Source organism: Ovis canadensis, chromosome 3 (assembly GCF_042477335.2).
Source record: "Ovis canadensis isolate MfBH-ARS-UI-01 breed Bighorn chromosome 3, ARS-UI_OviCan_v2, whole genome shotgun sequence".
Classification (NCBI taxonomy): domain Eukaryota; kingdom Metazoa; phylum Chordata; class Mammalia; order Artiodactyla; family Bovidae; genus Ovis; species Ovis canadensis.
Genome location: NC_091247.1, coordinates 23721359 through 23747936, shown reverse-complemented (window position 1 = coordinate 23747936; position 26578 = coordinate 23721359). Strand labels below are relative to the sequence as shown.

The window sequence follows — 26578 nt, the reverse complement described above, 5'->3', positions numbered from 1 at the left end:
CAGCCATACCAAGCTGCTTAAATTTCTCACACAGCCCGTGTGTTCTCTGTTCCTTGTCTTCAACACATTGTAATCTTTTGCTGTAATGTTTCGCCAGCATGCCTTTGCTTAGTACTCGGGTCCTGCCTCCTGCCACCATCCTGCCGTGCTCCCAAGCTGTGCTGGAAGCTCCTCTGTGTGTCTCTACTGCCCTCTCCTTACCTCGTGACTTTTATACTGTGTTACTTTGAATTTACCTATTTCCATCTCACTAGATAACAAGCTTCTTCAGGCCAGTGTCTGTGTTGTATTCATTGGTTTCCTCATTGCAGGACCTGGAATGTCAATGGGAGTAAACAGATGTTCCCTGGGGTAGAATACTGAAAATTAATGAGTTATCATTCAGTACATAGGAGGCAGTTGGATAATGTGTGTGTTTATCAAAAATATTTGTCAGATGACTGCTTGTGCCAGGCAGTATTCTAGATCCTGGGAAGACAGTAGTGGATAGTGTGTATAAAAACCCTTCCCCTTTTCAGATTTACATTCTGTTCGGGGAGGGGCACCATCAACAACAAAAAAAGTAAATATATTCTTTGATTATGGTAAGAGCTTTGCAAACGAAAAGCAAAGAAGAAAGTTAAGCAGTGGAGTATAGTTTAAAACAGGCTCAGGAAAGGCCTTTGTTACGAGGGTGACCTTTGAGTAAAGAAAAGGATGAGCATGGCACCAGGAAGACTGAGGGGAGGAGAGCATTCTGGATGGAGGGATGGAACCTGTAACAGAGAAGTTGATATGTCCCTGTGCCATCCTATGTACCCTGGTGTTTCTTCACAAGTATTTAAGAAAGTATTGAAATACTACTTTATAAAATGCGAGGCAGAGAAGTGTTGCCTGACTCCAGAGGGAAAGGATAGCAGTGGAGTTGGTGACCAGACTTCACTGTGACCCGATCGGGTCTCCTCTAGGCCAGGAAGGTGTCAGGAGGGGTCACAGCAGTGGTGTATGTGGGGAGCTGTCTGGGAACGGTAGAAGGATGAGACTCACCTTGGGAAGGCACAGGCTTGATCCAATGAGCAGCCTCATTTTGCAGAAGTGGCCGCCTCTGTGCAGAAAGTAAGACTCGGAGAAACTGGGTTACTTGCTCAGGGTCGCTCCAGTAGAAAGTGACCTCCGTCACCGGAGCTCCTGATTCCAGTCTTTACCTGCCCATTGCCTGGTCATGCGGCCACTCCAGCTTTCTTTCAGAAGCAGCGTGTCCCTGTGTTTTCGACCCGAGTGACCTCTGGCTTGCACTCCAGCATGGTGTTTCTACCCGCTTTGCAGTGGCTGCTGGCTGAAATCTCTACTTCCGTGTTTGACACTGGTGGCTCTTCCTCACCCCACCAGTCATGATCCTGACACTGGCTCATTTGAAGTTTATGCTCTGACTGTTCACACTGTATATTTCTCTGAATTTGACATCCTTTCTCACACCTTGGTGTCTGTGCAGATGTAATTCTCCTGCCTGAAATACCTTACTTCTTCCCACTAGCAGCAGATAAGTCTGAGCTTAAAAAAGCTTCCTGTGTGAAACTTTCTCTGCTGCCTGAAATGATTTTTTTTTAATTTTTCTGTCTTACCTTTCTAATTATTATAAATACATCTTTTTTTTTTTTAAGTTGAAAAGTAAAGTTAAAGTCGCTCAGTCGTCTCCAACTCTTTGTGACCCCATGAACTGTAGCCTACCAGGCTCCTCCATCCATGGAATGCTCCAGGCCAGAATACTGGAGTGGGTAGCCTTTCCCTTCTCCAAGGAATCTTCCCAGCCCAGGGATCGAACCCAGGTCTCCCGCATTGCGGGCAGATTCTTTACCAGCTGAACCACAAGTTACTTTCCGTCTCTTGTGGCTCTCTTCCAGACTTCCCCTAGAGCGGATCCTGTAGGCTGTGGTAGCCGGTACACTTCGTCCTCTTTCCACATATGATCCTGTTGAGGGCAGGAATCCCCGTCTATTCTGAATCCCCAGGACATCACCCACCTCTAGTTACTCAGTGACTGTTTGTTGGCATGTGACTAATTTGAGGAATCATTTCATTGAACAGCCATCAGTATTACATTTTGGGAGTCCTGACTTTTCATGGACGGGCCTGTTAGCTGGATGTTTTAAGTATGTTTGCATTGTCCATTGGCTACCTAATGGCTCATTATTTGAGTCTTTACAGAATCTCTCCCTGCAGAAAACCACACTGCTGAGTTTGAATGAGACATGGCAAACTCCTGATGAATCATCTTGGAAACGGAGATCCAAGTGGTTTCAATTTGTTGCCCACACATAATAACTCTCCACGAAGCTTTGCTTCCACTCAATTATTAGTTCAGCTTGTTTCTATTTTCACAGTCTTTTCACATTTTCTCTTTCCACCCCCTGCAGTTCTGAGCTGCAGGAATGATAACTTAGGTAGATTGCTAGGTTTGAATGAAAGTATTGATATAATTTGTGGTGTCATTTCTGATAAAGAGCCTATGCATCTTGGTGCGAAGCACATCTTGCGTCAGCCACACAGACTCCAGGACCCGGCAGCAAACCTGGGTGATCATCGGAGCAGCCCAGCGGACCTTTTTTCTTTTTAATATTTATTGATTTACTGACTGACTGACTGACTGATGGATTGATGTAGCTAGCTGCGCCAGATCTTAGTTGCAGCATATGGAACCTAGTTCCCTGACCAGGGATCGAACCCAGGCCCCCTGCCCTGGGAGTGTGGAGTCTTAGCCACCTGACCAGTGGGGAAGTCCCTCATGTTTCTTTTTAGAGATCTGTAATGATGATTGGCAGAGAATTTTGTCTTCTAGTATTTGTCCTAATCAACTTTTTATGTTGAAAAAACAGTGCACACATGGCAAAACACAGATGATGAAAACAGGATAAAACAAAAGGTCAGTTTCCTTTTTGTATCCCTCCAGAAATAGTTACGGATGTACATATTTATATAACAACTTTTTAATACAGATATGAGTAAGCTATACAAATAAAGCTGTACCTTGTTTATTTGTGTCTCACCTTTGTAATTATTGTGACTGCATCTTTTTTACAAATTGAAGTATTGTAATTTGTTTTACAAATTGAAGTATTGAAATTTACAAAGTGTTAATTTATGGTATACAAACAAAATGATTCAGTTATACATATAAGCATGCAAGTACACAGATGCATATATTCTTTTCCATTGTAGGTTATTACAAGATATTAAATATAGTTCCCTGTGCTATACAGTGTGACCTCGTTGTTTGTTTATTTTATACAGAATACTGTGTATCTGCTAATCTCAAACTCCTAATTTATCCCTCTTCCCATATATGCATCTTGAAGTGTGATTTATCTAGCTTAAAAAAAAAGTTTAAAAAGATAAAATCATTTAAAAATGGAAATGTGTCTTTTAGTTTAATATGCTAGAGAATCAAACCTGGCAGGGGATGAAATTCAAAAGTTTATGGTAGACTATTTCTAAGATGTATTTTTTAAAGCTACTAATTGAAAATACTAAGTAGAAAATTATCTCAAGCAAATAACAACCCTAGAGGGAAAGCATACCACCTGTTTAAAAGTTTCCAAACAATATTACCAAGAAATGGAGACTATTAAGCCTGAATGGATTTATTACCTCTACTAGTTAGTAGTACTAGATGAAGTTATTCAAAATTCTAGTCTCATAAATATTTATGTACATTAAAATTTTTTTTTTTTTACAGGGACCTAGCCATAGTCTTTAAAGAAAGCATAGTTTTTTCCTACACCTTAAAGAAACTGCATTGCCAGATTTGGGGGGAAAATTAGAATAATTTATTCTCTATACTTCTTAAATTTTTTATGCCTTTTTATGTTTTCAGTTTCTGTAGTATCATTTCAATACTGAATATGGGAGATTTCAAAGCTACCCGTAAAGTCCTTCAAAAGTTTCTTAGAGGCTAAAAACTTTTGTACTCATGGATCATATCATTGAACTTAGGTGGAAAAAGAGGGAGAGAGGTTTGAATATACTCTGCTCAAAAATTAGTGACTTTATGTGTGAAGCTGGATATAGGACATTCCAGGAGCTCTGCTGGCAGGGTAAGGAGCAGGGCCTGGTACAGTGGAGAGCCCATGAGACAAGAGACCAGGAGGCTTGAGTCTCTTCCTTGCTGTGAGACTCCAGCTCAGGACCCCTAATTAGAGATTGGCATCTATGAAGCAGTTACCAGCAGTCTCCTGTACCCATCACTGGGTTGGTATGAAGGTCAGATTAAAATCATGTGAAAGTGCTTTAGAAACTTTAATGCTGTGCACTTGTGATGTGAATGAATGAGTGTGTGAAATGAAGTGTTGGGCTGAGTAGAGGATGCTTTTGGAATATATTGAGAGAAATTGTGATGAGCCCAGAGGAAGAATTGTTACCAGAATTAAAAACACACTGGAAGTAATCATGACAGGTAGAGTTTCTGGAGGAAGGGACAGAAAGTACTAGTGATAATGATTAGAAAATAATTTGCATGGAAAGCTAACTTAAAACATGCTCATCCATCTACTCGCTATGAAGCATCTGTCAAGAACAAAGTATTGGCTGGCCAAAAGATTGGTTTGAATTTTTGCCCCAAATTGCATCTCTAGTAAGCAAAGGATCTGGTATATAAACTAGTACTACTGACTTAAAAGCTGTTGCTGCTCTTTGGTGTGTCCCCCTTTTACTCCACAACTCTAATGTGCTGTGGGAAAGACACAGCTACTAAGTACACATGGTTTCTGCCCTCCAGAAACTAATACTTAAAAGAGAGGCAATGTAAAGTATGCAATAGAAGTACAATTAAAGTGTAACAGATGTATCAGTAATTGCGTGCATAGTCACTCAATCATGTCCTACTCTTTGCAGCCCCATGTTCCGCAGCCTGCCAGGCTCCTCTGTCCATGGGATTCTCCAGGCAAGAATACTATAGTGGGTTGCCATTTCCCTCTCCAGGGTCTCTTCCCGATCCAGGGATCAAACCTGTATCTTTTGAGTCTCCTGCATTGGCAGGCAGCTTCTTTACCACTGTGTTACCTGGGAATACCTTTGAGTATACATTCCATAATTGCTTTCATTTTTGGAGCCCCTCCTATGGACCAGGTCTTGGTTTGGTTTGTGTATTTTATGTGTGTGTGTGTGTGTGTGTGTGTATAGTTTCTTAGGCTTTGTGCAACCATGCAAGCTATAGTATATTGCCATTTTATAGATAAGACTATTAAGTTTGTAGTTGTTAAGTAGCTTGCACAAGGACATCCAGCTAGTAACTTATGTGTGTCCATGCTTATTACACCCTGTCATGCCATTTTCCTCATTGGAAAAAAAGAATAGGTGTTTTTTTGCCACATATGAAAATGAAGGTTGTGTGTGGAGACTTGAAACTCTCTGTAAGATAAAGAAAAGCCAGTGTAATGTTAATAGTAGCAACTACGTACATTATTGCTGTGTGCTATTTAGTACTCTTGGAGCTGAACTCTCTAACCTGGTTTGGGAAATGTGTTTCATAAATGGTGTTAGAAAGAGAATAGAAATGAGATCAGATATTTGGTGTACTCTCCCAATACAGGTACCAAATCCGTGAGATGCCAGAAAACAAAGAGTGAGAAAATGAGTGTGGTACAATAACCGTAAGAAGCGCTTGGGAGAGTAAAGGTGGTCAATTCCATGAGTAGGGAGTAGGAGCCAACAGCCTGGTAGAGCAGGGCATGGAGTCATACACAGAGATGGGCTGCCTGGTTGTCGCTCCGCCTTCAGAGCACATTGGGCAATTTGAGGCTGGAGGACTTGAGTCTGAAATCAGAGGGTCAGAGTATACATGGAAAAAAGCCTTCTTCACTGTTTTGATCAACGTGAGTTTGCTAGTGGAGTGCAAAACCAGTACAAAGAGCTCCCTGAAAGAACACCTACAGAAGAGCTGTCCTGCTGCCCTGAGACCCCAGTTGCTGGATATTTGCTCCTGCTCTTTCTCTTTCTAGGCAGGAAAGTGCTTACTGGGTGAGGTGTGAGATGAGCAGGCAACAGCAGGGCACACCCGGATGCAGGGCAGGTGGAGATGGGCTGCTGGCTCCCTGGCCACATCCATATGCCAGACAGCTTCAGAGCGGGCTGTACCTCTGGGGGGCGGTTCAGGGAGGGGCCTCATGAGCTTCAGTCTGTAAGCAGAAGGGAGCTGGGTTAAATAACAGATGAAGAGGCACTAAGAGCCTAGGAATGGGATCCGATTTGCCTAAATCCGTTGCCAGATATACCAGCCTTACACAGCTTATTCCCAGATCACTTCTAAATGCAGTAGGATCAGCTTTGTTCACTCCATCTTCCCATCAGGGCTTAGCCATCTAGGCTTAGCACATATTCTTGCCTTTACTGGAATTTGTTTCCCTGTTATTTTTAATATATAATAATTTTATTTATTTATAGCCATGCTGGGTCTTCCTTGCTGCACAGGTGTTTTTCTAACTGCGGCAAGGGGAGACTAGTTGGGGTGAGAGGGATTCTCATCGTGGTGGCTTCTCGTTGCAGAGCACGGACTCTAGGGTATGTGGGCTTCAGCAGTTGTCGCTCCCGGGCTCTGGAGCACAGGTTCAGTAGTTGTGGCCCCTGGCAAAGCATGTGGGATCTTCCCAGACCAGGGATTAAACCCATGTCTCCTGAATTGGCAGGTAGATTCTTTACCAGTGAGCCACGAGGGGAACCCCTGTTTCTTGATAGCCTTTTTACTACTTAACACTTGAATAGGTAGACTAGAAATTAACTCTTTCATGAAGCCCTGCTTGACACATGCCTGAAGCCAACCCCTCTGTATTCATTCCCATAGCACCCTGTGCTTAGTGGTATCAAACCATTTATTGTTGTTTGCTTGATTGTCTTTCCTTATAGACTACATTCCTGGAGGAAAGGGTCACATCTTAGGACTTCACCTGGCACATAATAGGTGCACAAAAAGTATTTGTTGAGTGAATGACAGATGATCTTACAGCCACTTACTTGGGAGCATTGGCTTTCAAACCTGGGTCTTTTGACTTGAGACAGATATCTGCAGTTTTTGAGGATAGGACTGAGTATATGAATGAGATAGGGGAAGCATTTAGTAAGGTTGACCTTTTCTTAAATCTGCCTGTTGGAATCCAAGAAAATTTCTTTAATTGGTTTTTATCATTACTCCCAGCTGCTAAAGTTGCTTCAGTCGTGTTCGACTCTGTGCAGTCCCATAGACAGCAGCCTACCAGGCTCCTCCGTCCCTGGGATTCTCCAGGCAAGAACACTGGAGTGGGTTGCCATTTCCTTCTCCAATGCATGAAAGTGAAAAGTGAAAGTGAAGTCACTCAGTTGTGTCCGACTCTTTGTGACCCCATGGACTGCAGCCTACCAGGCTCCTCCATCCATGGGACTTTCCAGGCAAGAGTACTGGAGTGGGTTGCCATTTCCTTCTCCAATGCATGAAAGTGAAAAGTGAAAGTGAAGTCACTCAGTTGTGTCCGACTCTTTGTGACCCCATGGACTGCAGCCTACCAGGCTCCTCCATCCATGGGACTTTCCAGGCAGGAGTACTGGAGTGGGTTGCCATTGCCTTCTCCACATTACTCCCAGACTGTACCTTAATAGGATCAAGAGAGAGAATGTCAGATTAGGTTTGGCAATATAGACCCAACACTGATAAATCTGTGCAGTTCAGAATGATGACTTACGCATGAGAAATGCTGACAGCTTATTATAATTAGATGTGTTTTTGAGAACCACAGGTAGCTTTGGGAGTGTTTTCTTTTTTTTTTTTTTTTCAGTTTGCTTATATTAAAATATGTACCATGTTTTCCCAGAAGCTGGGAGGGATTGAGTTAATGTTGTTCACATGTCAGGTAACTCTGGAATCATGGTGGAGCTGCTATGGCTTCATTGACACCCAGACCAACTTTAAATAAATGTGGTTATATTATATTTATTTAATATAAATAAATAAATAACCACCTTTCCTGTCAGCCGATCAATTCTGGGCTTTGTTCTGTTTGAATAATTGTTTTGTAGCATCAGTATCAGTTTAGTTGCTCAGTCATGTCCGACTTTGTGACCCCATGCACTGCAGCATGCCAGGCCTCCCTGTCCATCACCAACTCCTAGAGTTTAATCAAACTCATTCCATTGAGTCGGTGATGCCATCCAACCATCTCATCCTCTGTCATCCCCTTCTCCCACCTTCAATCTTTCCCAGCATCAGGGTTTTTTCAGATGAGTCAGAGAATTACAGGATAGTATCCCATTGAGCCCTAAATTGAGCAAAGTAAAAATTGGTTGCATACTTTCTTATGAAATTAGAAAAAAAAATGATAACTGTAGGAACAAGGATGGGTTTTTTTCCCCTTACTTATCCTTGGAGAAAATACTCTTCTGTTTAACTGTCTAGGCATTTCTAATGGGATTATTGAACTACTGCTTTGTTACTGAGAATACTTAGATGGTCCAAAGCATATTTATCCAGGGACAGTGATGACAGAAATTGCTTCCAGGGTGAATTATTATAAATGATCAGATAATTAGGGAAGAGATCTGGAATAGGCTCAAGGATCTAATGGTAGTTGAAAAAACAAGCATACGTATTTTTTAAGTGGATGGAAATTTTTTTCTTTTTGGATGGAGCTTTTTTAAGGGGGAAGAACAGAGCAGACGTCCAGAAATCCATTCCTAGACTCAGTTTCTGTGTCCTGTTCTTATGGTCTGCAAAATGGACCACCTCTGCAACAGACTCCCCAGGGTGGTTGTAAACCTTGATTAGATAGCAGCCGTGTAAAGGGCCAGACAGACCTTCTTCCCATTGTTACATTTTTTTTTGTTTGTAATTACCCTTTTTGTTATTCACAGGCTGATCCCAAAGAGCTGATCAAGATGGTCAGCAGGCATGTGACTCTGTATGGACATGAGGCCTGGCCCGAGGACCTCACTGCACTGACCAAGCAGTTGCACTACTACAATGAACGCCTGCTGGACTTCACTCAGGCTCAGATCCTCCAGGGCCTGCGGAAGGGTGTGGATGTGCAGCGGTTCACAGCCGACGACCAGTACAAAAGGGAAACCATCCTTGGCCTGGCTGAGTAAGAGATACTTTTGTCTCCTAAAGGGATGGGATAAAACACACAAGAACAAGCTGAGTTATCAGGACTGTGAGTCACAGTCTCTTGAAGATGTCCATTCACGGTTACTGTAAGCAGGGTTTCCCCTACTTCTTCCGATCCTATGAGGGACGTGGGAGTCTTCACAAATGGATCGTTGGTGGGATCATGGTTAGGATAGCTGCCTTCTGAATGATCAGTAGATGCAGACTGTATTTCAGGCTTGCAGATTTAAAATAGTAAGGATGATAATTATAAGAAAATGTCCCTATGATTTTGGTATCCTGATCCCAGTACTATGTTAGAGGTGATGCAGTATGATCAGGGGTTAAAAGTATGAAGCTTACCGTGTGCGTGCTAAGCCACTTCAGTTGTGTCCTATTCTTGAAAACCCATGGACTGTAACCTGCCAGGCTCCTCTGTCCATGGGATTCTCCTGGAAGAAATACTGGAGTGGATTGCCTTGCCTCCTCCAGGGATCTTCCTAACCCAGTGGTTGAACCCAGGTCTCTTACATCTCCTGCATTGGCAGACAGGTTCTTTACTACGAATGCCACCTGGGAAGCCCATGAAGCTTTAGAAATTTAAAAACAAGACTCCCTTTGATTCCTGGTTGGAATCTCACTTTTCTACTACATGGCTGTTTAATTTCCTCACTGTGTTAAAAATAGGTACAGTCGACTTAATCCAATCGGAGGAACCACGTGTTGTGGGTCCAGGGCACCTTCATCTGTCCTGGGTTCCTAAAGAAAGCAGATCTTTCACGCTGGCAGTTTCTCTTGTTCAAGGCCTGTAGCAGCTTCCTTTTTTTCCTTTGTCCCTTAGCTCTTTCCAGAGAAAAGTTAGCCCTTGTGTGAGATGGCAATACCGTTCAAGGCCTGTGGGAATGTTCTCTTCTAGGTATGGAGTTCTCCTTGGTTTTAATACTGGTCCTCATTTTTTGTTTTAGATCAAATGAGTTCTGATCAAATGAGAATTAGGTGTCAGGTGTTGGGGAAGTTAAACAAGATATTTTTATAAAATGGGCTCACTCACAATGGTTATTAAGTTAGAGGTATGTTTTTTTTTTTTTTAACACCCTGATTTGTGGAGTGCTTCTTATGGGCCTAGAATGGTGTTAGATGCTCTATAAACTTTCTTTTGAAAACATCTTTTAATCCTTAAAGGTAACCCTCTGATATAAAATGTTGTTATCGCCGTGTTATAACTGAAGAACTTAAAATGTTTGTCACTCAGTTGTGTCTAACTCTGTGCAACCCCATGGACTGTAGCCCACCAGGCTCCTCTGTCCATGGGATTTTCCAGGCAAGAGTACTGGAGTGGGTTGCCATTTCCTTTTCCAAAGAACTTAAGGCTTATTAATATTAAGTAATTGGTCCAAGTTTCCATAGATGGTAAAGATCACAGCTGTGATTTCCTGCTGCCTACCAAAGGCATCATGTCTTCAGCACCACGCACCCTCCCCACACTGCCTGATTAAATTTTCCCAGAAGCATGTTTCTAGCCTTTGAAACAACGTTAGATTGTGCCTACATTTTACAATTATCAGTCTTTCCAGATAAGTACCTTAAAATCAGCGGTAAAGAATCTGCTTGCTATGCAGGAGCCGTAGGAGATGCGGGTTCGATCCCTGGGTCAGGAAGATTCCCTGGAGGAGGGCATTGCAACCCACTCTAGTATTCTTGCCTGGAGAATCACATGAACAGAGGAGCCTGATGGGCTACAGTCTATGGGGTCACAAAGAGTCAGACATGACTGAAGTGACTTAGCATGCACTTAAATAGCAAAGATGGTCTTGCTTATTGCAGTGGTCTTTGCTATTTTTCATCATTATTCTTAAATCTTAAAGCAGCAAAATAACTTTGGTACTCTAATAGTGCTTTATATTATCCTGGGCTTTTTTCCTATGAGAAGACACTCAAATTCTTTTTAGAGTGAGGCAGGGAAAATGGAGATCAAAGAAAGATAGTAGGGACAGCCTATGGGAGAATTCAGTTAAGAGAAATGTACAATTTTTTTTCTCTTCCCCTCTGTTCTCCTGGAGGTTCATAATTTCTTAGGTTCATTTAATGTCCAATTTGAAAGTGACTGAAGAGAGAACTTAATCCAGTCTCCTTACTTTTGGAAGAGGAATGTGAGAAGCACAGAGTGTTAAAGCATTGTTCAAGGTCGCAGAGCCAGGAGTTGAGCCTGGGCTTCCTATTGCCAAGTCCAGTGGGCTTCTCTTTGGGCATTTGGTAATCCTGAGTGAGATTGTTTATGGTTTCTTAGAAGAGGGTTATTATGCAGATACAAGTTGACAAGATAAGGCATGCCTTACATCATCAATTACATTTTGCTAGGGCTTTGTCTCGTCTTTTTTTTTAAGCATCCAGCTAGCACGTGCTATTTGAGGCATATCCTGGAGGAAAAATATATGCTTTTGATAAATATATAATAGAATCTCCTCCACAATCTGTTGTTTATAAATATACACAGCAGTCTTTAGATGACTCATTCAAAATATCTCAAAGTATCTGTGAGTTTTCTGAGTTAGCACTTCTGATTTGGAGACAGCATTTTAGCATCTTACACAAAGGATCCTTGAAGAACCTGCTTCCTTCTGTTTGCAGCTCCACCTTCAAACGTGGCCATTCTTTATTTTCTTACTAATTGTCTGTCCATTTTAATGGCCGTTGTTTTCTGTGCATACATTATAGTTGTCCTTTTTTGTCTGTATGAGTTATTACTGTCTCAGTGGCTAGGGTGACTTTGAGGAAAACAGAATATAGTTTGTTTTCTTCCCACTTTTATCAGATAATAAAGATGCAAATACTTAGTACATACCTGGTGTCAGATGCTGTGCCAGACTCATAATAGGAAGAGTGAACTGCTAATGGTCCCCATTCTCCACAAACTCTTGTTTTATCCTGCGGATGTCAGTACTCAATAAATCCTTTAAGAAATAATTTTTAATGACAGTTACCTAATAATCCAGGTATTGATAGACTTAATTCAGTCCTTGGTCTCTTTTCTATAGTCTATGAGCATAGAATGGCTTTACATTTTTAAAAATGGCTTACATTTTTAAAGGTTTGTGGAAAAGCAGGAGTAAAAAGCAATGGAAGAATATGCTTCTGAGACCATATGGTGGTAAAGCCTGAAAGACTTACTGTTTGGCTTTGAACAGAAATCATTTGCCAGCTCCTGGATGATCCAACTTGCAAACATCAGTATCCTTAGTGAGCCTAAGTGTAGTCTTAGCAGTATTGGTGGTAATAGGTATTTCATTCCCATTTCTGTGGTTTTTGTCCACCATCCTTCCTTTTTTAAAAAATTTATTCATTTTAATTGGAGGCTAATTACTTTACAGTATTGTAGTGGTTTTGCCATACATTGACACAAATCAGCCACAGGTGTACATGTGTTCCCCATCCTGAACCCCCCCTCCCACCTCCCTCTCCATCCCATCCCTCTGGGTCATCCCAGTGCACCAGCCCTGAAAACCCTGTCCCATGCATTGAACTTGGACTGGCGATCCATTCATATATGATAATATACATGTTTCAATGCCATTCTCCGAAATCATCCCACCGTCGCCCTCTCCCACAGAGTCCAAAAGACTGTTCTATACATCTGTGTCTCTTTTGCTGTCTCACATATAGGGTTATTGTTACTATCTTTCTAAATTCCATATATATGCGTTAGTATACTGTATTGATGTTTTTCTTTCTGGCTTACTTCACTCTGTATAATAGGCTCCAGTTTCATCCATTTCATTAAAACTGATTCAAATGTATTCTTTTTAATGGCTGAGTAATATTCCATTGTGTATATGTACCACAGCTTTCTTATCCATTCGTCTGCTGATAGACAGCCATCCTTCCAGTGAATTCCATCCTTATGTTTCCTTTGCTTCAGGAAAGTTGAGATCTTGTGACAGTCTCTCCAATATGGCCTTTATGTGGGTGCTCTGGACCAGAATTGTTTACATACGTAGAGCTTCTCAAATCTGATGACACCATTCCCGGGTTTGAACTTTCCGTTGCATCTCCATTGCCTATAGGATAAGGTATAGGTCCTTCAGTAGACCTGAGGACCCTGTGCATTCATGGTTGTGACACTCCATCTATCAAAAGCCCATTTGTCTCTTCTCCCTCTTTACCGCCTCTGCTTAGTTAATCCCCGTTCACTCTCTCATCTGTATCCTCACAGTATTTTGTAGTCTTTTAACATTCCCCCGTTCTGTTTGATGCCTGGTTCACACCTCATATACTCCACTAGGCTGTGAGTTCCTCAAGAAATATCTTGTTGCTTTTATATCTTAAGCAGCTAGCATAATAGCTGGCCCAGTGTAGAAAATGAGAATTTATTGAGTGACTAACTGTGTTTTTCTCAGAGATTTACCTGTGGGGCAGGGATCCATTTCTTTGTATTCCTTTTTCACTGTAGGCTCTGGTATCTAGACCATAATTTTTTTTATCTCAGTACGTTTTGGACTGGGTCATTCTTTGTTGCAGGAAGGCTGTTCTGTACATTGTAGGTTGGTCAGCAGCCTCCCTGACCTCTGCCCACTAGATGCCAGCTGCTTTCTCCTTTTCCTTGCCCACCATGACAATCAAAAATGTCTCCAGACAAAATTGTCAAATGCTCCCTGAGTGGGGCTAAATCACCCTCGTTTGAGGTGCATTGATCTGGACGATTCCTTGGTCAATTGCAATGCACCATAGTGAAGAAGGAGCATTAAAAATCCCTTGGGTGCACTTATCCTGAATTACTGTGACATGTCTTATGAGGGACTGCGCTGGCTGCACCCCCTTTAGCTGGAGAGCAGTCCTAATGAACGCTTTCTCTGCTGATTAAGGCCATGTGTTTCTCTTCTTTCCCTTCCCTGTGGTTGATGCACATTTGTGAAGGACACTGGAGGAAAACGTCTACAGCATCGCGCTCTCTCTGGCCCAGCGCTACAGCGTCTCCCGTTGGGAGGTTTTTATGACCCATTTGGAGTTCCTGTTCACCGACAGTGGGTAAGCACGCAACTCGTGTAAGTTTACGTCCAGTTTACTTTTTTCAGAGTCTGTTTTAGAGGCATCTTGAAGTTGTACTGTTCAATTTTACTTTTCCTTTTGAGCTGTTGTCGACTGGTCTCAGTACAGTCTCTCTTCATACATCTCTTTAGACACCAATATGCTAAAGATCGTCCTAGTTTTTGTTTTCAGTAGTAATAACCCTGAATTTGAGACTTTTAATTCATTGATAAAAGATATTTACTGAGAATCTCTTGTGTACTAGGACTAGTGTTAGGTCCTAGGGTTATAGTCGTGAATAAAAGCAGACATTTGGGTTGTCCTGGAACTTTTAGTCTAGGGTAGAAGACAGAACATAATTGAATAATGACATGGGCAAATGTGAAATTAAAACTGTGACAGGCCCTGTATAAGAGAGCCCAACTAGGGGACTTGGCATAGTTAGGGAGGACTTTTCTGAGGAAATAACTCTTGAGCTGAGACATAACTATTGACTCAAAATTAAGTATTGAATATACTATGAGAAGATGGGAAGTGTTTTCTAGGAAGGCAGGACAGTTTACTATAAAAAGCTCCTCGACAGGATGGAACATGATTTCTAAAGGCCTACCAGATGGTGATGGGGTGAGGTCCTGAGAGTTGGTGGAGTATGACATGAGATGGGGGAAAACCAGACCTTATAACAAGACCATGTAGGCCCTGTCTAGGGCTGTGGGCTTTTTCCTAAGAGTGATAGGAAGGTACCTAAGGATTCTGATAAGAGAGAGAGGTTATATGATCAGTTTTTCATTTTGATAAGATCATTGTGGCCACCATGTTGAAAGATTTTAGGGAGGCCATTGCAGACATATGTGGATTGTTTAGGGAACTGTGGTGGTAATAGACTATAGGATGGGTGACCATAGCCTGGAGTAGGATTTTGAAAGTATAGGAGTGATGAGAATGGGCTTCAGAGATACCTGCAAAGTGAAATAGATGGCACTATATAAGTCAATAATAAGGATAAACTAGCTATGGAGGTGAGTGAAAGGAGGAGGGTCAAAAATTACATCCAGGACTTTACTTGGTCAGTCCATTGGATGATGACATCATTTGAGATAGAAAATACTAGTTAGGGACACCAAGGTTAGGGGAAGATGAGGAAAAGGCAAAGGAATAGAAGTGTTATACGTGTGGCAATTCCCAAGAGGAAAGATCAAGTGGACAGTATCTTACAGATTTGGGATTCATAAGGAAAGGTGGAGTTTGGAGATAGTAATTTGGGGGTCATAGGCACATAGATGATAAATAAGTCATGTTGCTGGTGTTCTTTGGGAGTGAATGTAGAATGAGAGAGGAGACAGACTTAGCAGAAACTTGGAGGACCTTCCACAATCAGTGGGAGAGGAAGAGCTGCCAGCAAAAGGGACAAAATCAGCAATCGAGAGGGAGAAATATTGTTCTAGGGAAGCTATGGGACAAAAGGGTTTAAAGAAGAGGGGTAGTGTTGAATGGTCAGTTCAGTTCAGTTGCTCAGTCGTGTCCAACTCTTTGCGACCCCATGGACTGCAGCACACCAGGCCTCCCTGTCAATCACCAACTCCCAGAACTTACTCAAACTCATGTCCATGGAGTCGGTGATGTCATCCAACCATCTCATCCCCTGTTGTCCCCTTCTCCTCCTGCTTTCAATCTTTCCCAGCATCCCGGTTGAATGGTCAAGACCTGTTATAACTTATCAACTTTAATTTTATTAATATTTCTGGAATACTACCATCTACATCTTAAATATTTATGAAATTGTTACATGGGAGACAGTATTAATCTGTGATAAATATTGTAGTAACTTCACCATCTTGGAGGCATCAGTTCAGTTCAGTTGCTCAGTCGTGTCCGACTCTTTGCGACCCCATGAATCGCAGCACACCAGGCCTCCCTGTCCACCACCAACTTTCGGAGTTCACTCAGACTCATGTCCATCGAGTCAGTGATGCCATCCAGCCATCTCATCCTCTTTCGTCCTCTTCTCCTCCTACCCCGAATCCCTCCCAGCATCAGAGTCTTTTCCAATGAGTCAACTCTTTGCATGAGGTGGCCAAAGTACTGGAGTTTCAGCTTCAGCATCATTCCTTCCAAAGAAATCCCAGGGCTGATCTCCTTCAGAATGGACTGGTTGGATCTCCTTGCAGTCCAAGGGACTCTCAAGAGTCTTCTCCAACACCACAGTTCAAAAAATCAATTCTTCAGTGCTCAGTTTTCTTCACAGTCCAACTCTCAAATCCATACATGACCACTGGGAAAACCATAGCCTTGACTAGACAGACCTTTGTTGGGAAAGTAATGTCTCTGCTAGGCATAGACATGTTCAAATAAATGTTTATTATAAAATGCATAATGGCTTAAAAATTTTTGGCATTTTATTAAATGTCTCTTTTCATTGACTGTTACATAAAAGGTTGTCATATCTGCCCAAACAGGATGCCCCATTGGTCTCTGAATATATTATAAATTATCAGGCAATCTAGTAATGTGCATGACTGTTCCCAGCATATCATTACAGCAGATCACAGTGTGATTATGCAGATGCACAGCAATTACCAAAAGGAAATCATTATCTCCTGATGCCATTACTTATGAGCAACAAAACACCTAATGTTGAGTTAGCAAGCAGTGTTTGGTGCTCCCTGTTCTTTACTTAAAAGACCGTTATTTGCCATACTATTCAGTCCAGCTTAGTCACATGAGTATTAAAGATCAGCTGTTAATACAGTAGAAATTGCCCAATATTTACTTGCTGAATCAATGCCAATAAGATGTCAATAGATTGCAGTTACAAGAAAAAGATGTTCTTTATTTTAGGGTTTTTGTGTTACTATTCCTTTAAAAAAGTCATCTTCGCCTCTAAAGTTGATTTTTCTATAATTTTGCCTTCTCCTTCCTCTTGGTTGAATTTGGAGGTATTTCCTCATCTCAGGCAATGTACAGAGAAGCAGGCACACAGGCTGGATGAGGCAGCCTTGTGCATTAAAGCAGATGCTTCCGATCAAGAAACCGTGAGTATATCCTGATAGTCTCTCCAGCCGTGTGTCCCTGCATGGGAGAAATCAGTTCTCAGAAACTCATTCTCCTATATTCTTAAGTCATAAATGATTTCATGGTAAAATGTCAGACCTACAGAACCTGACACATGATCGATCCTTAATGAATGGTAGTGATTACTGGAATTTCACTCCTGTAAGAAAGAGATAATTGTCATAAACCCCCAAACTTGAGTTCCTGGTCTCCTTTCTCCCTTATTTTTTTCATTTTCTTTCTTTTTCTTGGTAGTTTTCAACATCAGAGATGGCTTTGTGGGTCTGTGTGCCTGTAGTTAGCTGCAGCTGGGAGACCCTTGCTCTTCTGAGTGTGTTCAGCTCCCTGGGCTCAGGGTTGATTCTCGCTCACCACAGCCTCCACAGCCCTCTTCACCTCTGGGCTGTTCTAGGCACTTTGATGCATCTTAGAGATGACGTTAACTACTAGTACCTGTGTGGCCTGGTGTGAGGGCATGGGTTTTGGAGTCAGGCCACATTTCAAGATCCAGCTCTGATCCCCATAACCCCAACTGTGTAGCCTTGAGCAAGTCTCCTGATCCTCTTGCATTGCTGTTTTCTCAGTTATGAGGACCATGATCCCCACCTGGTTATGGTTGTAAAGATTAGAGAAAATCTGTGGTGGGTGTGTAGCCAGGTGGCTCTTCAATCTGTCAAGATTATTCCTGTTATTGCTCTTGTTAGTTCTGCTGACCCCATCAATGTCTTTAAGTTTTGAATACGGGATCATTTTGAAATGGCAGAGGATGCTTCTAGCTGGTGAATAGTGCATTGGTTTATTCATGAAGTATTATTATCATCTTCTTTACTAGAACCTTTGTATTTTGAACACAGTTTTAAATGTGGAACAAAATGGGCTCCTCCCTACCCTTATGGAGCGTATATTCTAACTGGGGAGACCCGCACCACAGACACACAGTTAAGAACAACTAAAAATAAATTGCTAGTCATAGTAAGTACCATAAAGGAAACCCACAGGGAGCAGATAGGAAAGACCTCTCTTAGGACATACAAACAGATCACTCTTGGAGAAAGAAGAAAAGGCATTTGCAGAGGGACCCCATTCTGGGACAGTGGATTCTTGGCATTTTTGAGTAAAGGAACAGCCTTGGTGGCTGAAGCGAGTGGAGCCCAGTGAGCAAAGGAGGACTACACAGTGGCCAGAGATACCTTTGACTGTCAGCTTTGAGAGCAGTCTCCATCTGTTCCTTCTTAGTCAAGCTGCAGACCTGAAGGCCACACATCCTACACTTTCATTTCACTCTGATATGTGCTTTTCCGTCACCCAGGGGATTGATTATCTGCATGATCTTGCTTGGGTGGCGGAGATCAAGTGAGATACCTCTTCATCACAGCTGGTCAGTTTAGTGCCACCTCTTTAGATGTTGGGAAGGGACTCTGCTTGTGCTGTGCTGCTTTGCACAAGCAGTTGTATATTGTCTACTAGGACTCTGTGGTCTCACATGTAAGGATGGGTAAGAGCATGTTATAGGTATGAGGAAGTCAATGAACTATAATGTACCTACCTTCTCCTGTGTTGAAACAGAAGCTGAGGGTTGCTGTTGTTCATAGGCTGATGTCCAGAGTGCCATGTTGTAGAGAATTCTCAGTACTGGCTTTCTCCTGTTGGCTTAGTTGAAGAGTTAGTGTGAGAATAGTTAGTGTGTAGAAAGGGGGATTTAAGGCAGCTTACCTTTTTGAAAGTATATTGTAACATTGAAAAATAAGGTAAATAAAAATTCAAGTCCAGGAAGAATCCATATTGGAGTCGAAGGCTTGACAGTAGAAATTCAGGTCATAGGTCTTACCCATTTTTTTAAATTGAGCTATGCATTAACTTTTGATCTTTATTTGGCCCAAAGGACCATGATGCTGATCATGACTGTGATTTGCATTGTACATAAGAAAAAATCTACCAATCCTAAAAACGGAAGAACTAAATGCTGCTGCTGCTGCTGCTAGGTCGCTTCAGTCATGTCCGACTCTGTGTGACCCCATAGATGGCAGCCCATGAGGCTCCCCCATCCCTGGGATTCTCCAGGCAAGAACATTGGAGTGGGTTGCCATTTCCTTCTCCGATGCATGAAAGTGAAAAGTGAAAGTGAAGTCTCTCAGTCGTGTCCGACTCTTAGCAACCCCATGGACTGCAGCCCACCAGGCTCCTCCGTCCATGGGATTTTCCAGGCAAGAGTGCTGGAATGGGGTGCCATTGCCTTCTCCGAACTAAATGCTACCATTGCCCAAATGGAGGCAATTCTTTTCATACATCTGCTACCTTCCTTTCTGTGTTATGTTACTTAAGGCTACTTTTCCCCCAAATAGTAAAGAAAAAAATTCCTTATACTGGCACAACATGTAGTATGAAAAAGATGCATTTGGGGCCTGTTCTCATCTTGTGAAAAGTGCTCAGTCCTTGAATCCTACAGGTCTGGATTCACACCACAGCTCTATGACCTCCTTCTGATGTGTCCTTGGTGAGTAAGTTGTTTGATCCTTCTACTCGTAGAGTTTCCTCCTTGCAAAATGAGTATTCTCACTCCATCTTGCAAAACTGCTGCAAGCTTTGAGATATTTATATAAAATACCTGGCATGTTGTAGTAGATGCTCAGGGGTGAAAAAAAGTAGCTATTTTTAAGTCTGGGCTTCCCTGGTGGCTCACGGGGGAAGAATCTGCCTGCCAAGCAGGAGATGCAGGTTCAGTCCCTGGGTTGGGAAGATCCTCTAGATGGGAAATGGCAACCCTCTCCAGTATTCTTGGCTGGGACCTGGGAAATCCCATGGACAGGGGAGCCTGGTGGGCTGATTCCATGGAGTCACAAAAGAGTCAGACATGACTTAACAACTAAACAACAACAGCTATTAATTCTGGAAACAGACAAGATTTACTGAACTCACCCTCTGACAGCTGTCAACCTAAGATTGCAGATCTGATTTTTGAACAGTTATTTTTCAGGTCAATGTGAATATCAATTATAAAATACCTGCTTTATAAGAATTAAATGAGGTTGCATAATACTTGCTATCTAAAAAGTGCTTAATGAAGGATGCCTGTTGCTGTGTCTGTGGTATGATATCTTTTAAAATATTTTTGGTAGAGAGATAATAATAGGAGACTCCATAAACCAGTTGGAGTTGACAATTTATGAGAAATGAGGAGGCTTTAGGGTTAGGCTTGTCCTGGAGGAGACGAAGCCTGTTCACATGGCCTTCCTTCCACATAACCGCTCTGTCCATAGAAACTGTACCGCAGAGGAGCTTGCCAAGTGCTAGTGTGACAAGAAGTCAACTCCAAGGTCCTCATTACTGAGCCTCTCATGAAGTTCGTAGGTGACCTTGCAAAGTGAAAGTTCATTTTTTGGTTTGCAAAGGCACTTGGCTAACATGCTGGAGAAGCTGAAAAAGGCCATCATTTTTTTCACCACATTTCCCCCATTTAATCACATACACAGCTGTCAGGCAGCACTACAGATCAGGTCTGGGCCATCAGGTTCCTTTGGAGGCATTTGTGTGGTCAATAGCTTGGACTGTTTCGCTCCTCACATTGGAGGAGTTGTGATTTAAAGGGTAGAATCATCTCTTTCCACAGTGGTGGAAAGAGTCAGTGGTGGGGGCCTGTTCACCTGTGGTCATGGTCCTTCATGAGGGTTTATGTATTTTCACACCACTGGGGTTAGTCTTTGGGGGACCTCAGGCCGATCCCTTTGCTCCTTCCAGCCTCTCTCAGGAGCCGTCACCTCTCTCCTTCCAACCCCCTTCTGCGTACTCCTTACAGTCAACTCATGGACTGGTGTATCACTTGGTCTCAGATTAAGTAAAGTATAATACATTTGAATAAATTTGTTTCCCTATATGAACATAAGTCCTTTCAATTCATGCTGTTCTTGAATCACATTTTTGGGTGATTGACAACTAGAAGCCATTACAGAACCCCTTAATCATAGGATTAGTACCAATAATCTATTCCTTGTGCCTTCAGTGCAACTAATGCTAGCTTCTTCCTGTAGTTAATCTCTGAAAGTTAATGAGCTGCCTTAGAGCTGAAACTTAGAAAAAGCACTTAAACAGTTTTTAAGGGCAACCACTGATTTGATTAGTGAAAAGTCCACATGGTATTTCTTCCTACTCTTCTTGAATGTGGGTTCTTTGGAATTGTTTTCTAAGTAGAGATTTCATTTTTTATTCCAAAGGGAAGATAACAGCGTCTTTCGATGGAACTATTAAAATGGATTATCGATTACTGGCATCTATGAAAGATCTTAGTACCTTGTAATTTACTGAAGAGGGAGGTTTTCATATTTATCATGTGTCAGTAAAGATATTCCAGTATCTCTCTTGACAAGATAATTAGGGAAAATTGCACATTGAGCAAACTGAATTGTAGGCACAGAAGAGTAGGTGGGTGGGAAGGGGGAAGGTAAGGTTGACTGAAAGAGACTATTTTCAGAATCAAGTCAAACATAGATGAGCTAAAGCTATTATGATTTAGTCATTGTCCATTTTGTAAATGAGTCTGTCTTAGATACTTTGTTTATCAGGTGATAGGAATGAAGTATGACAGGAGAACTCTTAGATTTTTGCCACTGGGAGAGAGAATGAAAGTCTGTGTTAGAGAAAGAATCCTGTTTTTGAAATGGTTATCAGTACAGGCGCTGGAGCTCCATGGATTGGTGGCTGCTTTGTGACAAGGTGAGCAGACCCATCCGCACAGAGTCCCGAAGATCTGGACACTTGGTCATAGGCAGGTCACTTGTCTCTAATGACACTTCTCATCTGGAAGTTGGTAATTGGGCTTGCTTGGTGGCTCAGATAGTAAAGAATCTGCCTGCAGCACAGGAGGTCTGGGTTCAATCCCTGGGTCGGGAAGATCTCCTAGAGAAGGAAATGGCAACCCACTCCACTATTCTTGCCTGGAGAATCCCACAGACAGAGGAACCTGACAGGCTACAGTCCATGGGGTCACGAAGAGTTGGACATGATGGAGTGACTAATACTTTTACTTTCAAGTTGGTAATTACCCAGATTCCACTTGTCTGGCACAGTTATCAGTGTAACAAGTGCAAGGTTTTTTTTTTTTTTTTTCCTTCTTCCATTGAGCATGTTCTTCTGCTTGCAAATCTTTGTATGAATCATCTTAATAGGATGACACAGCTTCTTATTTACTTCTTCACTACATTGTTTTCAGACTTCACTTAGCAAATTACAAAGGAACATCACAAATTCTGTGACTTTCATATACCACTGGGTATACAGAACAGTGGAGAAGGCAATGGTACCCCACTCCAGTACTCTTGCCTGGAAAATCCCGTGGATGGAGGAGCCTGGTAGGCTGAAGTCCATGGGGTCGCTAAGAGTTGGACACAACTGAAGCGACTTAGCAACAGCAGCATACAATACAGGCATACTTTGGAGATATTGCAGGTTTGATTACAGATCACTGCAATAAAGCCAATATCACAATAAAGCTAGTGCATGAATTTTTGTTTCACAGTGCATATAAAAGTTACATTTACACTGTATTGTAGTCTGTAAGTGTGCAAAAATAATTACATTTAAACCTGGGATTTCTTTGGAGGGAATGATGCTAAAGCTGAAATTCCAGTATTTTGGCCACCTCATGCGAAGAGTTGACTCACTGGAAAAGACTCTGATGCTGGGAGGGATTGGGGACAGGAGGAGAAGGGGATGACAGAGGATGAGATGGCTGGATGGCATCACTGACTTGATGGACGTGAACTCGGGAGTTGGTGATGGACAGGGAGGCCTGGCGTGCTGCGATTCGTGGGGTCGTGAAGAGTCGGACACGACTGAGCGACTGAAGTGAACTGAACTGAACTGAAAAAATGTGCAGACCTTAATTAAAAGATACTTCATTGCTTAAAAATTCCAAAACAATTGCAATAGTCATATCAAAGATCACTGATCACAGATCACCGTAACAAATATAATAATAATGACAAAGTTTGAAATATTGTGAGAATTACCAAAATGTGACACAGAGACATGAAGCTAGCAAATGCTCTTTAGAAAATGACACCAGTCGTCTTGTATGACGCAGGGGTGCCACCAAGCTTCCATTTGTCTAAAAAAAAAAAAAATCAAGTATCTGTGAAGGATAGTAAAGCAAAGCACAGTAAAACAAGGCCTGCCTGTGTATTTCAGAGATGACCTTGCACACTTTGAATAGTTGTAGGATCCAGAAGACTTTCGGGCTAGCCATCCATTTATACTCACTCTTTCCTATACAAACCTTGTGCTCTCTTGTCTTGATACTTTCGTTCATGTTATTTCTGCTTCATTCCTTTGAACAATACCCACTTCAAGCACTTCTTTCAGTAAACCTGTTGTCATTGATATCTACCTGCTCTGAAGTTATAGCTTTAGTGGCCTTGCTGCTGCTGCTAAGTCACTTCAGTCGTGTCCGATTCTGTGTGACCCCGTAGATGGCAGCCCACCAGGCTCCCCCGTCCTGGGATTCTCCAGGCAAGAACACTGGAGTGGGTTGCCATTTCCTTCTCCAGTGCGTGAAAGTGAAAAGTGGAAGTGAAGTCCCTCAGTCATATCAGACTTTAGCGACCCCATGGACTGCAGCCTACCAGGCTCCTCCGTCCATGGGATTTTCCAGGAAAGAGTACTGGAGTGGGGTGCCATTGCCTTCTCCCCCCTTTTTTAATCGAAGGATAACTGCTTTACAGTGTTATGTTGGTTTCTGCCATACATCAGTGTGAATCAGTCATGAGTATACATATGTCGCCTCCCTCCCACCCCTCTGGGTTGTCGCAGAGCACCGGCTTCAGCTCCTTGTGTTATATGGCAGTTTCCCTCTTACACGTGGTGTGTATATTTCAGTGCTACTCTTTCAGTTCATCCCACCCTTTCCTTCCCCTGCTCTGGCTACAATTCCATTCTCTATGTCTACAAATGGTTCTCCTCTTGATTGGGGTATAATTGCATGTCCTTTGTTAGCCCACACCATTATTGTGCACTGTATTTAATTATTTAGAATGCAACTGGATTTTCACACTGCTAGCTGAGAGCTCTGTGTTGTAAATCTTGATACCCTCCCTGGTGCTGAGCACAGGTCTCTCGTCTGTGGAGGACACCTAAGTTTTTGCTCATCCTCCCATCTATTTGGCATTCATAAGGCACATGTCGAGTGTTTCCTTCGTACTACACCCTGGTGCTTGGTACTGAGAAACTAAAGCTAAAGAAGATGTGGTGTCATTTTTGCCATCAAGTGGTACATAGTCTATGTGGGACAGGCAGACTAGTAAACAGTTAAAGCATGTTAATGAATCGAAGGAAACTGTGGGGCATTTTTATAGTCCAGGAACATTTTTATAGAGAGGGATATTTTTGCAAATGTTTGAATTGTATCTTAATAGAAAAATAGGATTTCTCTTGAAGTGAAAGTTAAAAATGCATTTTGGAATTGCTTGAAATTTTGACTTTATAGATTGCTGCCATTATCCCAAGTATTATCACACCGTCGTACAGATTTTAAAGTATATCGTGTGTTACCTTTATTTACATAAAACAAAAACATGTCGTGGCACTTTCTAAAAGAGGGGATTCCAATGAATAGAATGTTGTATTTCAGAAGAGTTGCTTTTAAACTATATAAAGCCTAACTTTTATCCTGCTTGAGGTGTCACTTCATGCTCCAGGTCTCATTCTCTGCTCCCAGGTTCTTTCTCTGCTGCTACTATGAACTCTGGAAGCTGGGTGTTTCCATTAGAGCCCAGGGCTGCCTGGAGACCTCTTACAGTTAGAAAGCTTGAAGCTCTTCCTTTGTGGGGTGTCAGGATTCAACTGGGCAGGAGGCACTGTGTTCTGTCCAGAGGAAAGTATGATACCAAAATTCAGCCCTCTCCATCACCCATTTAACACAAACTGATTAACCAAACAAAACCCCTTAAAATTGTTTTCAACAGTTTGACATTAAATGACTTTTAATAAATTACATTACAAAAACATTTAAGTCAAGATTAAAACATTAAGATATGTGCTTTATTCAAGTGTCTTCTTTACTACAGACAATTCAAGTACAAATATCTCTTCTTTCTATTTTTATTCTGTTTGAACACAGTATCAAGGTTGTGTCTTCTGAATATCAGTTCCAGCCTCTTGGATATAAAATTTACACCAGAAAGTTGGGCGTTTTTCTTCACCTCCCTTTTCCCTAAATTCCTAAAATAATAAGTTTGTGTACATTTCTATAATGAAGCTCAAGTTTTACCTTTTTTCTTATGACATGACTAAATAATGCATAGTGGAAGGTGAAAGATCTGAGTTCATTTCCTAGCTAGTAAACACTGGGCTGCTCTCTGCTGCAGAAATGTGAAATGATACGACTTTCTAGGGTCACTTTAGACCCACATGAGATAATGTGAAAATCCTATAGTACCATTCGAAATGGAAATGACCTGCACCTGTGCCAGAGACAAGTGGTACTACTGTCTTTGATTAGGCAGCAAGAAGGAATTTGAGAAGTAGCCTTTCTTCTAGGTTTCCAAAAAAAGAGCTGCTGCTGCTAAGTCGTGTGAGTCGTGTCCGACTCTGTGCGACCCCATAGATGGAAGCCCACCAGGCTTCCCCATCCCTGGCAAAAGTACTGGAGTGGGGTGCCATGGCCTTCTCCGGGAGAAAAGGGCACTTAAAAAAAAAAAAAAGGAACCAAATCTTACCAATCTTAACACAGTTTGTTTCTTAATTTCAGTTTGTCCACAGGAGAAATTGAAAACCGCGCCCAATCCCTTCATCTCTTTGACACATTGAAGACCGACCCTGAAGGCTTTCACAAACATATGGTCAAGTATATTTACCCTACAATCGGTGGCTTTGACCACGAAAGGCTGCTGTACTATTTCACTCTGCTGGAGAGCTGTGGCTGTGCAGATCTTGGGAAGTATGCCATTCAGCCGGAAACCCACGTTCGGCTACTGAAGAAATTTAAGGTAGTGGCATCAGGTAAGATGATCATCTTCCTGCCTGAATTCATTCTTTAAATTCAGTCTCGGACTTCATTTTTGGTACATGATCCTGTTCCTGCACAGTGGCTGGCATGACTGTGAAAATACAGTATTTTGATGCTAATTGACTTTAGTTACCGCCTCTCCAGCTCCTTTACTTACTGTTGAGAGACTTAAATACTAGAGAAAGTTAGGTCACACAGTGACTTACAGAGGGCCTGGTATTCAAATCCAAGGTTTCTGAGGTCTTTTTTCCCCTACTCCCATTGTTTATATTTTATCTGTATAAATGACAAGGTTGAGACACTTTATTTTATTTACTTTTTTAAAATTTTTATTTATTTATTTATTTATTTATTTATTAATTTTAAAATCTTTAATTCTTACATGCGTTCCCAAACATGACCCCCCCTCCCACCTCCCTCCCCACAACATC

At 41.9% G+C, this 26578-nt stretch overlaps 1 protein-coding gene across 1 annotated transcript in view; it reads left to right on the top strand.

The window, feature by feature from the left end:
• NBAS (NBAS subunit of NRZ tethering complex) overlaps nt 1-26578 on the top strand; it is a 341977-nt gene that overhangs the window by 218096 nt on the left and 97303 nt on the right. The window contains exons 41-43 of the mRNA XM_069580217.1: nt 8848-9077; nt 13991-14101; nt 25890-26140. Of these exons, the coding sequence (XP_069436318.1) occupies nt 8848-9077; nt 13991-14101; nt 25890-26140 (592 nt within the window). The remainder of the gene's footprint in view (nt 1-8847; nt 9078-13990; nt 14102-25889; nt 26141-26578) is intronic.